The sequence below is a fragment of the Oryx dammah genome, unplaced genomic scaffold (assembly GCF_014754425.2).
Source record: "Oryx dammah isolate SB20612 unplaced genomic scaffold, SCBI_Odam_1.1 HiC_scaffold_23, whole genome shotgun sequence".
In the NCBI taxonomy this organism is placed as follows: Eukaryota; Metazoa; Chordata; class Mammalia; order Artiodactyla; family Bovidae; genus Oryx; species Oryx dammah.
In genome coordinates, this window is record NW_024070207.1 from 56084709 (window position 1) to 56100852 (window position 16144).

The 16144-nt window shown below is 40.6% G+C and overlaps 1 protein-coding gene across 2 annotated transcripts in view; it reads right to left on the minus strand.

Annotated features, from left to right (window-relative positions):
* VAMP7 (vesicle associated membrane protein 7) overlaps positions 1-15675 on the minus strand; it is an 87725-nt gene extending 72050 nt beyond the window's left edge. The window contains exons 1-2 of one of the 2 annotated variants that reach the window (XM_040265560.1): positions 15542-15675; positions 2840-2994 (exon numbers count right to left, since the gene is read on the minus strand). In XM_040265560.1, the coding sequence (XP_040121494.1) occupies positions 2840-2985 (146 nt within the window). In that variant the 5' untranslated portion in view covers positions 2986-2994; positions 15542-15675. The remainder of the gene's footprint in view (positions 1-2839; positions 2995-15541) is intronic. The other variant, XM_040265559.1, reaches the window with a different exon arrangement.
* Between the last annotated feature and the right edge of the window lie 469 nt (positions 15676-16144).

Below are 16144 nucleotides of genomic sequence, written 5' to 3' on the forward strand. Positions count from 1 at the left end.
CTGTTTGCAACACCATGGACTGTAGCCCACGAGGCTCCTCTGTCCATGGAATTCTCCAGGCAAGAATGCTGGAGTGGGTTGTCATTTCCTTCTCCAGGAGACCTTCCTGACCCAAGGATCAAACCTGTGTCTCCTGTGCTGCAGGTGATCTGCATTGCAGGTGGATTCCTTACTGACTGAGCCACCAAGGGAGCTGAAAAACCAGTTAGGAGGAGGTCATTAGGAATGAGAAACAATGAATGCCTGAACAAACACTATGATGAATGTGGAGAGAGGAGACTAAAATACCTCTTGTAGCAGAATGGCAAAGATTTGGTGAAGAAGTCAAATGTGATTCTGAAGTTTTAAGCTTAGCCAGCTGAATGACTGGTGATGCTATTAATGAAAGAAAGAAACAGCAAGAAGGTCAGATTTCAGGAAGAAATGATTTTCATACAGTAAAATGGAACTTTTTCTTTGGGTATACGTAGTAACACTGGAAAAGACCCTGATGTTGGGAAAGATTGAAGGTGGGAGGAGAAGGGAATGACAGAGGATGATGGTTGGATGGCATCACCAACTCGATGGACATGAGTTTGAGTAAGCTCCGGGAGTTGATGATGGACAGGGAAGCCTGGCGTGCTGCAGTCCATGGGATCACAAAGAGTCGGAAATGACTGAGTGAAGTGAACTGACTGAAAGAAAAGATATGTTTGATTGGGATAATGGAACATGATTATAGGAAAGAAACCAAGGTAGAAGCTTAAAAAGAAAGAAACAACTCAGTGACGGATACTTACTCCAAATGAGACCAGGTAGGACTGGTTAAGGATGCAGGCAGAAAAACACAGCAGATAAGTAACATTGCTTTCTTGCAGTATAACCACATTTTAATTGGATTACATAGCCAACTTCCCTTAGAGTTAGATATGGCTATGTGATAAGTTCTGCCTGATAAAATGTGAGTGGAAGGTACATATCCTGCTTCCCAGTCTTGCCTCTAAAAAGATGACACATGCTTTCCCTGAGCATTTTCCTGAGAACTGACTAGAAACACGATCGTTAAGCCCAGCAAATTTTTTAAGAAACCCTAAAGCCATACTCACGAGCAACTGGGGTCATTTAACCCCTAGGTAATTTCTCAGACCCTAAACTACATCAGAGAGTAGTAAACTACAGAACCTGTGCAGTTCCCAAAGATGACAAACTCACTAATACCCATTTTGGACATGGCCACAGAGGATAATGTACCAGGAGGAGCCTCTGGGAGAACAAAGGGAGAAAAGATGAAGAAATTCTTCCTGCAAAGCAGAACCAGTCCTGGGTCAGAACAGGAGTCTCTGAAATTGCTGTGTGGTAGTTATTTGAATACTGCTGGGAAGCAGTGACATCTGCATGTCAGTAGGCCACAGGAGTCATCTCTGGATATGATGGAGAGGACTGTATCACCCAGACTGTCTGGACCTGGAGCTGGACAAAGCGATCAGATAAATCTTTGGGGCCACTTCCTGCAGAGAGGAAGTGTGTTTTTTGGGGAAGAAGAGCACATCCAAATATTGTGGAGGCCCAGAACAGTAGACTGGAAGATTGTGAGCTATCTCCTGATACCCTATAATTTCTTCCAGAGTAATGGAGTTTTAGCTGAGCACATGGCTACATAGCTAGAAATGACAAATTTCAGTCTCCATTTCCAGCTAGGTTAGCTACATAACGATGTAGTGAACAATACTATCAGCCACTTCTGGAATGTGCCTTAAAAAATACCAGAACTGAAGAAGCTGCCTTGGCCAGAATTCGAAGGCACTAATTAAAACTGGCAGAGCCACTCCAACAGTCCTGAAGTCTTCATCTCTGGGCTATCTCATAAATTAACACTGTCTTTTAGGGTCTCTCTGTTGCAGTAGCTTACACTAAATCCTAAATGATATAAGTAGTTCTGGAAACCAACAAGGACCTCCTCCTGAGATAGGGTCTAAGGAAATTAGGGTGAGTTAGGTAGCAAAAGATTTTTAAGTATTAAGGAGGAAGGTTGAGGCAATATTTATGATTACTAAGATTTCCCACCTATGCCCCCTTCAATTCATTCTCTAACCAGCCACAACAGTGATCTTTCTAAAGCAAAACCTTACCATGTCACACCCCAGCTGGAAACATTCAATGCCTTCTCATTGTGCACTGTGTAATGTACAACCCCTTAACATGGCCTATGAGGCCCTATAGGACTTCTCTTCTGTCAATCTCTCTAGCTTTATTTTCATGACATTGTGCACCAGTCACAGAGAATCACCCGAAGTTCACTAAATATGCATTATGAGCTCATGTCTCCATACTTCTCTACCAGCTGTTCCTTCTACCTGAAATACCACCCCCTACCCACTACCTTCTACTCTCTACTGTGATTATCTATGAATTTGACCATCTCCTTCATTAAACTATAACCTCCATTAAACAACGAGGACAAATACTGAGTAATTTCTTGTATCTCCAGCACCACCAAAGTGTCTGGTGACAGTTAAGTGCTCAGTAAGTATTTACAGAAAGAATGAACAAATAATTATTATTTATCATAACTATATCAAGTTTCACATATCCTAGAGCTCTATAGCAGAGTCACTTTTATATCTAACATTTCCATATTGTTCTTTAAAATATGAGTAACACTTAGGTGACAGAATAAAATAATTTTTAGTTAAATTTAAAATTAATAGAACCAGACATTTTCTAAGCTGGTAAAGATTATTGTTCTGTCAGCTTATTAAAATTATCTACTGAGAAGCTTGCTTTTCTAGTTTTCTACTGTTCTGAGTATAATAATATAATTCATTTCTTTTACCCACTACCCACACAGAGCAGAACTCACTTGCCATGTGAGTACGTTAGTTTGTTATTTTCAGAAGGTATCTTAGCCAGAATCTGCTCTGTCACCTCCAGGAAGTTGCCTCCACACCAAGCATGTTTGGCAAGGATAGTGGTTCCCCTGGCAACAACAGCAAAAAGAATGGCCATGGCTTCAATCTATCAAAAAGAAAAAAAAGAAACATAAGATTTAGAATATTTCTTTGATATAACCTTTCAAAAGTAACTTACTATCTATCATTTACCAACATCCATCTGGAGACAATACTGACCAAGGCACTGTAAGAGTAAACAGAACAGACTTAACAAGGTCACAGTCTTATACAAGCCTAAAACATACTGATGTGCATTCAAATATAGAGACAAATCAAATGGATACATATATATATACTTTTATGTATATGTGTGTGTATACAATGCAATGCATATGATACATACATACACACACAATTACATTGATAGATAGGTTGCATTTGCAAATTATACAGCACAAATTGATATCACCCTCTGAAAAGCAATGACCATAGATGGCAAAGGGACAGAAAGATGTCTTCATTCTTTAATGAAGTGATCTCATCTTGAAAATTTATCCTAGGGAAATAGTTCAATAAAAGTTAGACTCTAGATTTACAAATACATGTATTATAGTTCAATAAAAGTTAGATTCTAGATTTACAAATACATGTATTATCAATACTAATAGCCCATATTTATTAAGTACTTACTATATGCCAGGCACAATTTTAAACACTTTACATTTATTAACTCATTTAATCCTTACATCAATTAAATTAATACACTATTATGACACTTACAGTAAAATGAGGAAACTGAAGGATAGATGACTTACATAATTTATCCAGAATTACAGAACTAAAATTACAGTGGCAAAAGTTGTGATTTAAACTGAGGAAGTATGATTCTAGTACCCACAATTTTATCTCTATACTATATACTGCCTCTACTATGAAGGCATTAACCATCACAGGAACAAAGTGAAAATAACCCAAATCTTCCACAAGAAAGGAATGGTTCTATAAATTATTGTAAGATCTTTTATAAACAAAATATTTGAAAAACAGTACAGCATGAGTTTAAGACTATAGTAATACCTGGGAGATACTGCAGGTTCAGTTCTAGACTACCACAATAAAGCAAATATAACAATAAAACAAGTAACATGAACTTTTTGCTTTCCCAATGTATACAGAAGATATGTTTATAATATGCTATAGTCTACTAAGTGTGCAATAGCATTATATCTTAAAAAATAATATTCATGTCTTAAATAAAAAATACTTGATTGCTAAAAAATGCTAACCATCATGTGAGCCTTCAGCAAGTCATAATCGTAACATCCAAGATGACTGATCACAGATCACCATAACAAATAAAATGAAAAAGTTTGAAATATTGCAAGAATTATTAAAATGTTACACAGAGACATGAAATGTGCAAAATATCATTGGAAAAGTGATGCTGATAGACCTGTTCAATGCAGGGTCGCTACAAACCTTTGATTTGTTTAAAAAAAAAAAAAGCAAAATCCATGAAGCACAATAAAGCATACTGCAATAAAAAGAGGTTTGTCTGTATTTTCCTCATATTTATGAATTTATACTATCTTTCCCCACAGAACAATCAGGTTTCTCTTATTTAATGCCATAAACTTATAAAAGGGATGAACAAATGTCTTCCTATTCTTCAGCTAACTCTTCAACCTAATGTTATTTGTTAACATGTTCCATTTCATCCAATAAGCCAGAGTCATCCTGGGTGGCAGAGTGAGAATCTCTTATTAAAAATTCAAATCCCTGGTATAATCTCCTGAAATTCTGTTCAAGTAGGCCTGAGGTAGGGCCCTGAAATATACATTTAAGCCAACCCAGTCTGGATGCAGGTGATTCACAGGACCACATTTTATGAAACACAGCAATTATATTGAGGTGAGGGATTCCCTCTTGGAATGTCCTTGGTAAGGATAGTATACAGAAGTGCTCATCTGTCTCTTGAGCTGAACTCCTCTTGAGGTCTCTTCATTTCACTCTCTAAATGAAAGTGTTTCAAGGGTTGTGTTCTCAGCCATCTTCTTTCTGGATTTCTCCAAACACATATGTAGTAGCATGTCTTAATTTCCAAATGACTCTCTCATACATTATATCCCTTGATTCTAAAAACCTCAACTGGTGGAGGAATAGGACGGGGAGACCACTTTCTCCCCCACAAATTCATCAAAAGATCATTTGAACGCTGAGCAACTTCCACAAAACAACTTCTGAACGCTGGCAGAGGACCCCAAGCACCCAGAAAGGCAGCCCATTCTCTTCGAAAGGAGGTAGGACAAAATATAATAGACAAAAAGAGAGACAAGAGTCTGGGACGGAGACCCATCCTGGGGAGAGAGTCGTGAAGGAGGAGAAGTTTCCAAACACCAGGAAACCCTCTCAATGGCGGGTCTGTGGGGAGTTTGGAATCTCAGAGAGCAACATAACAGGGAGAAAGAAAAAGAAAACTCACAGAATACAAGCCTAACTGCAACTGCCAGTGGAAGAAGTAGCCCAGATGCTCGTGTCTGCCAGCAGCAAGCAGGTGCTGAACAGGGAGGCGCAGGCTGCACTGCTTAGGGTAAGGACCAGGCCTGAATGCCCTGAGGGCAATCTGAGGGAGCTAAGGTGAGATAGCAACCCAAACCATGGGGTAGCCAGAGAGAGGAAAAAAAAGAGAGAGAGAGAACTTTCCCACAAAAAGCTCTAACCTAAGGCACAGCCTGGGCAGCTCACAGACAATCACCAAAGGAGTGCTGGCTGGCTGCGGACAGGCCTCTCGCCCACTGGAGGCAGAGAGGCAGGCGTGCAACAGCCATAGTCCAAAGGCGAGGGGCCATCTCAGTCCCAGAGACAGCATCCTCCACGAAACTGTGAGCAGGCTCCCAGATGCTAACCACATCTTCCTGGGATCCTGGATGGTTGACATCTGCCAGGAGGGTCACAGTCAGAGGAGACACATGGCACAACTGCAACAGTGCTCTTGCAGTGCACCTGGGAAACCAAGGTGCCAGGACCAGGGAAGAGATTAAGATGAACAGCCCACATGGGACAGTGCGCTCACTAAAAACCTGGTCACCTGAGCTGCTCGGACCTGGGAAGGGCACAAAATGCATGCCCAACCAAGCCTGTGCCTTTGTGGAGTACCTAAGAATCTGAACCTGAGCAGCTTAGACCTGGGAAGTTCACAAAAACGCAGGGCCCACTTTGGACAGTTCCCCTGCAGAGCAACCTGGAGCCTGAGCAGTGCAGACTGGGAAAGCACAGGCCATCGTGAGCTGGGGCAAACCCCATGTGGTCTATACACTGCGAGCACTCCCCAAACATGCCAGTGATATCTGTTTGCCGTGTTCCTCCCTCCCCACAACACAACTGAACAAGTGAGCCTAAAGAAGTGACCACCTTCGCCCGCTTCTGTCTGCGGAAATTACACTGAAGAGACTTGAAGCCAAAATAAAGAAAGAACAAGGAGCCACTCTAAAAGTGACAGGTGCAACAGATTAAAACCTTTAGTTAGCATTGACTAAGCACTGGAAGGGGCCTATAGACCTTGAGAAGAAGTATAAGCTGGAACAAGGACTATCTGAAACTGAACTGACCCCACACTGCCCTCAGCAGCTCCAGACAAATTCCTAGATATATTTTACTATAACATTTTTTAACTTTTTAAAATTTGTTTTATTTTTAAATTCTTTATTACTCCCTTTTCATTTTTATAATCTACTATCACCTTGCAAAAAAAAGACTATTTTTAAAGCAAATTTCACACATATTTTTCATAATTTTTGTGATTTTGTTGTGTATTCTTAATATTGTATTATTGAGTGTCTAACCTCTACTCTAAATTTTTAATCTTTGCTTTTTGGTATTTGTTATCAATTTTGCACCTTTAAGAATCTAATCTTCAGTACCCATTTTTACTTAGGGGTGTGATTACTGGCTTGACTCCTCTCTCCCCTTTTGACTCTCCTTTTTTCCCACAGGTCACCTCTATCTCCTCCCTCCCCCTTCTCTTCTCTACCCAACTTTGTGAATCTCTTTGGGCATTCCAGGCTGTGGTGAGCACATAGGGAATTGATTACTGGTTAGATGGCTCTCTCCCCTTTTGACTCCCTCCCTTCTCCTCCTGGTCACTTCTGTCTCCCTCATCCCTCTTCTCTTCTCCATGCAACTCTGTGAACCTCTCTGAGTGTCCCCCACTGTGGAGAAGCTTTTCACCATTAATCTAGATGTTTTATCATCAATGCTGTATAGATGGAGAATTCTTGAGGCTACTGTAAGAATAAGACTAAAAGCCAGGGGCAGGAAGCTTAAATCCAAAACTTGAGAACACCAGAGAACTCCTGACTCCAGGGAACATTAATCAACAAGAGCTCATCCAAAAGTCTCCTTACCTACACTGAAACCAAGCTCCACCCAAGAGCCAACAAGTTCCAGAGCAAGACATACCAAGCTAATTCTCCAGCAATGAAGGAACACAGCCCTGAGCATTAATATACAGGCGGCCAAAAGTCATATTAAACCCACAGACATCTCAAAAATCACTACTGGACATTTCATTGCACTCCAAAGAGAAGAGATCCAGCTCCACCCACCAGAACACGGACGCAAGCTTCCCTAACCAGGAAACCTTGACAAGCCACTAGTCCAACGCCATCCACAGGGCGGAACCTCCACAATAAAGAGGAACCACAAACTTCCAGCCTACAGAAAGGCCACCCCCAAACACAGCAATAAACAAAATGAAAAGGCAGAGAAATAGTCAGCAGGTAAATGAACATTATAAATGCCCACCAAACCAAAGAGGAAGAGATAGGGAGTCTACCTGAAAAAGAATTCAGGATAATTATAGTAAAGATGATCCAAAATCTTCAAAACAAAATGGAGTTACAGATAAACAGACTAGAGACAAGGACTGAGAAGATGCAAGAAATGTTTAACAAGGATCTAACAGAAATAAAAAAAGAGTCAATCAATAATGAATAATGCAATAACAGAGGTCAAAAGTGTCTGGAGGGAACCAACAGTAAATAACTGAGGCAGAGGATAGAATAAGTGAGGTGGAAGACAGAATGGTGGAATTAAATGAAGCATAGAGGAAAAAAGGAAAAAGAATTAAAAGAAATGAGGACAACCTCAGAGACCTCTGGGACAATGTTAAACACCCCAACGTTCAAATCATAGGAGTCCCAGAAGAAGAAGACAAAAAGAAAGGCCATGAGAAAATACTTGAGGAGATAACAGCTGAAACACTTTCTAACACCATACACAAAAATAAACTCAAAATGGATTAAAGATCTCAATGTAAGACTAGAAACTATAAATCTCCTAGAGGAAAACAGGCAAAACACTCTGCGACATAAATCACAGCAGGATCCTCTATGACCCACCTCCCAGAATATTGGAAATAAAAGCAAAAATAAACAAATGGGACCTAATTAAACTTAACAGTTTTACACAAAGAAGCAAACTATAAGCAAGGTGAAAGACAGCTTTCAGAAAGGGAGAAAATAATAGCAAACAAAGCAACTGACAAAGAATTAATCTCAAAAACATACAAGCAGCTCCTGCAGCTCAATTCCAGAAAAATATACAACCAATCAAAAAATGGGCCAAAGAACCAAACAGAAATTTCTCCAAATAAGACTAACACATGAAAAGATGCTCAACATCACTCATTATCAGAGAAATGCACATCAAAACCAGAAATGCAAAATCAAAATGAGGTACCATGTCACACCAGTCAGAATGGCTGCTATCAAAAAGTCTACAAACAATGAATGCTGGAGAGGGTGCGGAGAAAAGAGGACACTCTTACACTGTTGGTGGGAATGCAAACTAGTACAGCCACTATGGAGAACAGTGTGGAGATTCCTTAAAAAACTGGAAATAGAATCACCATACGACCCAGCAATCCCACTGCTGAGCATACACACCGAGGAAACCAAAACTGAAAGAGACACATGTACCCCAATGTTCACTGCAGCACTGTTTACAATATCTAGGACTTGGAGGCAACCTAGATGTCCATCAGCAGATGAATAGATAAGAAAGCTCTGGTATACAATGGACTATTACTCAGTTATTAAAAAGAATGCATCTGAATCAGTTCTAATGAGGTGGATGAAACTGGAGCCTATTATAGAGAGTGAAATAAGTCAGAAAGAAAAACACCAATACAGTATATTAACGCATATATGTGGAATTTAGAAATATGGTAATGATGACTCTATATGAGAGACAGCAAAAGAGACACAGATGTAAAGAACAGACTTTTGGACTCTGTGGGAGAAGAAGAGGGTGGGAAAATTTAAGAGAATAGCACTGAAACATGTATGTTATCATATGTGAAATAGATCGCCAGTCCAGGTCTGATGCATGAGACAGGGAGCTCAGGGCCAGTGCACTAGGATGACCCTGAGGGATGAAACAGGGAGGGAGGTGGGATGGGGGCTCAGGATGGGAACACATGTACACCCATGGCTGATTCATGTCAATGTATAGCAAAAACTACTACAGTATTGTAAAGAATTAGCCTCCAATTAAAATAATTAATTTTTTTTAAAAAAAGCTTGATCTGACCCTCTAACATGCTCCAGGTACTGGTCCATTTCTTAAAATCATTTATACACTATCACTGCATCTCTATCTCCTTGTAGTTCTTCAGCTTCCTATAATCTGGCTTTTGCTCTCAACACTCCAGAAAACCATGCCTGTGAAGAGCACCAACAGCCTCTACATAGCAAAATTCTGTATTCACTTCTCTATTCTCACCTCACTTGATCTCTCAAGAATACTCAGCACAGCTAAATAACCCTCCTTCTGGAAACACTCCTACAGGTCTGGCTGTTCCTTCTGTCTCCCTGCTGAATCCTCCTCTGCTAGCTGACCTCTAAATGCTGACTTCCCATGGGGACTGGTTCTGCACTCTCTTAACCCTAAATAAGCTCATCTAGACCTGCCATAATAAACATGCGTTTTTTGCTGAAGACACATTGCATAAAGAAAAAAACGAAAGGCGTAACTACAGCTGAGGGACAAACCAAAGACAAAACCCAAGGTATACCAAATAGTTGAGGCAAAGGTAGATGAATAGAGACCCACAAAGAAGACAGAGGAGGACCAACCAGGAAAGTGAGAGGAAAGCCAGGAAAGTGTGGTGGTCTTGAAGCCAAAGGGGGGGGGGACTTCAAGAAGGAACAAGTGTCACCTCCCAGCTCCGTTCACTGATAACATTAGGACTGTAAAACAGTCACTGAATTTTTACAAGGAAAGAGGCCATTGGTAAGGGTTGGAGAGACATGCTGTGGAGTGGAACAAAAACACAAGAGAAACAGTGATGACAAATCATATGGTCCCTGAGACAAAGAGATGAAAATGTAGCAGCCTTAAAGAAGAAAACTGACTTTAGCAACAATACAAAAGTATCTAGGGTCTTAGTGGACCATAAGTTCTTTATGAAGGGTTATGAGGTAATTGCTTAAAATGCTTATGCTTATGAAATCTTAAAATTACATTAAGTAACAGGGTGTCTTGATCTCTTTAAGTACTCTTGCCATTATAGCCTGTGTTGGTTAGAACGCATGCATAATACTGAGTTCAATTCTGGGACAGTGTATTAAGACTAGACAGAAGTGCAAAGTATGGTGAGAGACTTGGAGACTGTTATCAGCCAAAAAATCGCTAGAGGACTAGAGATATTAAACATGAAAAAGACTTAATGGAATGTGACAGCAATCTTCAAGTTTATATAAAGTGTAATCCAATGGCTCTGTGGGTAAAGAATCCATCTGTAATGCAGGAGACAGAGGAGATAAGGGTTCAATCCCTGGGTCAGAAAGATCCCCTGAAGGAAGAACATGGCAACTCACTGCAGTATCCTTGCCTGGGAAATTCCACTGACAGAGGAACCTGGCAGGCTACAGTCCATGAGGTCACAAAAGAGACATGACTGAGCAACTACGCACAAGCATACAAATCACCTAGAAGGGGGATGACATTATTTGGAATATAACTAGGAACAGTGGATATAAGGATAGCTATGGAAGCTATGCATACAGTGTTTTAGTCAATTTAAAAAGTCCTCAATTTTAAAAATGCCTGACTATTACATACTGGGTATAAAGCCACAGAAACTTTATTCTTCTCTCAGATGTCACTAACAAGCATTTCTTATTTGCTCCTATATTGCTAAAACTCACACCTATAATCAAGTCTCACATACCCCCACTACAATGCTCTTGCAACAGAATCTGTAATGTCTAAAGGAATACTGGAATAATGGAAATAACTATGGTACAAAGAACATTGCATATGAAGTCAGAAAATATGGTTCTGCTAATAATGAGGAGTATGTCAATGCCCGATAAATGATAAAGCGCTATATAAGATCATAGTCAAGAAGAAAAAGAATTAAATTCTAAGCCATAGAGAGAAGAGGAAAAAAAGATAACGAAATATAAAGGAAAGTCGTCTTACCACAGTTCTTCCCTGTTCTCTTACTCACTCCTTGCTTTGTCCCACAGCCATTAACCCTATTCCACTACATTTCTGCTAAGAATCCTGAATGAGTTTCCTGTGGCTGCTGTGACAAAATACCAAAAGATGCAAAGTTGAAAACAGAAATTTATTGTCTCATAGTTCTGGAGGCCAGAAGCCCCAAATCAAGATGTTGGCAGGTCCATGTTCCCTCTAAAATCTGTAGGGGGGAATCCTTCCCTGTCTCTTCCTAGTTTCTGGTGGTTTGCCAGCAATCCTTGGTGTTCTTTGGTGCGTCCATGTCTTCACATGGGAGTCTCTGTGTCTCTTCTCATAAGGACACCTACTCCAGTATGACCTCATTTTAACTTACATCTTAATTATATATGCAAAGACCCTATTTCCAAATAAAGTCCCATTCACAGGGAGCAGGGGTCAGGATTCAACACATGTTTTTTGAGGACACAACAAATCCCCGTCTTGGAAACTCACTGTTCCTCTCAAATCACTCCTAGTCTCCTCCCTCTACATATTGATTATCACCCCAACTTGCCTCCCTGACCTCTCAAAAACCTCTATCTAATCCCTTTCCTTAATCATATTAGAGGCATGTCCTTAGAACAATGGACCAGAATGGCAACCTCCAATTAAAAAGACCTGTTTCTTCTGCCTAAAAAGTTCCAAGGAAAGAACATTTTTGGTTCAGCTGCTGGGGTTCCCCCCACCAAAAAAAGATATCCTCTTGGGGAATCCGAGTGAGAATTCTGAATGCAGTTTTTTCTTATAGAGGAATTATTAGAAATTGTGGTGAAGGTCTTTTAGTCCATTAAATGAAAGGTTATATAAAATGCGACTGGTTGACCTAACAACCAAAATGTCATGAATACCTTTATTTATAGAAAAAAATGCATCCAGGGTTTCAAAAAATCTTACAAAGGAATTTTTGGGTTATATCCATTTGTAAGTAAGAGGCTGCTTGCATTTAAAAAAACTGCTAACAAAACAGCACAGCAACAATATAAATGCTCCTCCTCAGTGGAGGCATCTTCAAATGGAAGTTGAAGATGCCTTCAGAGAACTGAGTATTGAAAAAGGATGACTTGGTGTTTCTCACACTCAAGTCTATGCATTTGGACAATTTTTTTAATTCTGTATTTTTATTTTGATAACATTAAAAATATATAAAGTATCCTGGATTATCTACACGTATACCCATTAAATGAGTGATGGCACACAATTCAGTGTTGCACTTGAATTACAAAGGCATAGGTGCCAAGATATTCCCTAAAATAATAGTGCTTAATTTTTAATGTACTGGAAGCATGTCTGGCTGCTGTTAGGTTGGCACATCCTAAAATCATGACAATCATGACTCAAGCACTCTTGTATTCCTGCTGTGTTTTTAAATCTGTTATAGAGACAAAATTTACCTCTTGCAGTAATGATTTACAAGAGCTGAGACTTTTATCTGATAGTCTAAAAATGACAGTATGGAAAAATAACATTAACACATAAATTATCTCAAGCTAAGCAGAAAATAATACTGAAAGGTGTTTGTATCAAGTGGAAACCAAGTAATACTACAATGCGCTATATGAATAAAGGTAGTGCAACTATTCAAACAGAACAAAGAAATGGAAAAATTAACTTGCCACATAGTGCATGGTAATTGCCAATGCTAAATCAAAAGAAAGCATTCCATATCATTAACTGTATTACTGCAAGGAGATGTATTATGTTTAATCCTTACAACAGTTTATTAGCAGGATGTTTCACAGAATATATGTTAAGAAAATTAAATTTTCCACCCTTGTATCATGGGCCATACTATTAAACTGGCCCATTAAATTAAATGCAGGTGGAGATGGAAGGTGCTCAGGAAGGTGGCACTAGTGGTAAAGAACCTGCCTGCCAATACATGAGACATAAGAGGCCCAGATTCTATCCCTAGGTGGGGAAGATGACCTGGAAGAGGGTATGGCCACCCACCCCAGTATTCTTGCCTGGAGAATCCCATGAACAGAGGAGCCTGGTGGGCTAGTCCATGGGGTCACGAAGAGTGGGACACGACTGAAGCAGCTGAGCACACTGCATGGAACAAGAGAAGGCATAGAAGTGAGAACATGCTAGAGAAGGTTCACAAACTAGCTGGATGAGACAGAACAGTTGGCATTTGGCAAATGAGACGATTTAGGGATAAGGATAATGGCCATATGTAAAAACAAGGCCTCACATAAATTACGTACTTTGTATTTGCTCAAGTAGTCTTTCAATTTCAGTTCAACACATGTTCTAAGCATTCAGTATAGCAGACACTGGAGGCATGAAGACCAGTGAGAAAGGATAGCTATACTCAAGGGAGCCAGAGTACAATATGGAAGACAGAAAGAAACAAATAAATGCAATAAAGTTTAAGAGTGAATAATCTAAGAATATACACAACTGCTCAGAAGATTTCTTGTGATTATCTCATCTTGGACAATGAAAAAATAAAAAAAATGCAGGTGTCAGACTGTATATTGGGAATTTCCTCAGTATACAATTATTTCTTCTTGGAAGAGAGGTCAGTATCTAATTTATCCTCACTAGGTTCTCAAAACCCAGCATAGTGCCTTACATATAATAATCCCTCAAATATTTAATAAATTAATCAACACTGAGCATCTTTTGGTTTTATGGGGGCTTCCCTGGCGGCTCAGATGGTAAAGAATCTGCCTGCAATGCGGGAGACCCAGGTTCAATCCCTGGGAGGGGAAGATTCCCTGGAGAAGGGAATGGCTACCTACTCCAGTATTCTTGCCTGGAGAATTCCATGGACAGAGGAGCCTGGTGGGCTCCATGGGGTCACAAAGAGTTGGACACATCTGAGTGACTTTCATACACACACATAAATGGTAGATAACTTTATATCCAGTAGGACCTGGCAAGAACAATATTTTGATTACCAAGCTATCTCCCTAAGTAAGATAAATGAGTTGAGCTGAGAGTAATGCAGTCCTCACCTCTTCTCAGAGAGGAAATAAGCAAATGACAGAAAACCACCAATTCTGATGCAATAACCTTGGAAGAGACAGAAGAATGAAGAACAATCATTTATATGGGAGAAAAAGAAGATATGTTTATGAAAATCCTGAAATCTGGTCCCAGACCAAGAATATTCTTGTTGGTATTGCAAATATTCTTTTAGGGTGATGCTCTGAGACCCAACCTAATCCTTGTCACTTTCTCAAGACAGGAGATTACCCTGTCAAGTAAAAAATACCTGTTCTGTTTTGCATTCACCACCACCACCATAAAACATCATATTGATTCTTTCTGTTTGCCCCTTCCACACACACTCACAAATATGTAAGCTACTGAGAGTAGCGATCTATCTTATTACCAGCTATATCCCCTGCAGTTAGAAGAGTGTCTAGCTCATATTAGCTGTTCAATAAATGTTTGTAAAACATATGAGTGGCTCTTTCAGTCACAGCCATTCAAAGTGAAAGAATGTCCAAAACATGACAGTATCCTCTGGGATCAAGGATGAGACCATGGAGTTACAGGTAGCTGAAAGCAATTCATAAAACATAAAGATAACTGTTTGTGAGGGTTATGGAAGAGGGAGGTGTAAAGCGTTTCCTCAAGAGTCTAGTACGCATTCAGTTCGTTAAATATCGGCCAATAGTAACAACAAGAACATCACCATACAGGTCTGACGCTGAGGAAATAAGTCTGGGCAGAGAGAGAGAGTTCCTATTTGAACTGAGGAAGAAGAAATGACAACACTAGGCCCTGGAGGAAGGGCTCGCAGAGGGTTACAAACCCAGAAGTAGAAGGTAAGGCAGAAAGTGACGTCATCGAAACTAGGGCGTAGAGTTTTTAGAAGATTCAAGAAATCTCAAGAGATTCGAAACCTACAAAGGGGTCTTGTGGAATACAAAGTGAGGGAAAATTTAACATTTTCTTTTCCCCTTCTGTAACAACTTGTGACGCATTCGGACTCTTTCGCTCGAGGCCTTTTTAGGTGCATAAAACGCACTTCACCCAAAGTGGACCTGTCCGACCATTCGAACTGTCGACACCAGAGAAGCCCTAGTCACCCTTCCATTGCCTCCTATTTCCACCTTCCCGTGAGCATCTCTGCGGTCCCCGTGCCGTCGTCTCTCCGCATGCCACCCCGTTCTCCCCACTGCTTTTACCTGTCCGGGCACCGTGCGAGAACTCGCCGCGTCAGGACAGAACCGCTCGGATCAGCACCGGGTCGCAGGCTGCCGGTTCCCAGAGGAGGCTGGACCGGACGCCACCGTCTTCCGCAAAAAAGCACCCCGCCCGCGCGCGGCCCCCTGGGAATGTGAGCGCTCATCCAATGGGAGCGAGAGGCGGGGCGGGGCCGGCGGCGTTCCCAGTTCTCGTACTTCCCAGGAGCCGCACTGCATCCTGGGAGTGGTAGTTTCGGCTGTCCTATCGACGACGCTGTCGCGCCTGCTCAATCAACAGTTCTCATCATCAACCACATCAAGCGCTATTCCTTAGAGAAAACGAGAGCATGTAGAGCCACCAAAAGCCCAGCATTGAGTTGGTAGGATCAGTGAAGAGCTGAGCTTTACCAATAGTCTGCAGCAGGTAGCATCACCTGTTACTTCATAGACAAGATCTGACAGGAATTCCCTCTACTTTCGCCACGACATTTTTTAACCGCTTTGGGTCGCTGAGCAATCCTTTCTCCCATTTCTTTCAATGATAGTTGTAGAGTAGTAGTAGTAATAATAATAATCAACTACTCTCATTGGCTGTAAACTGCC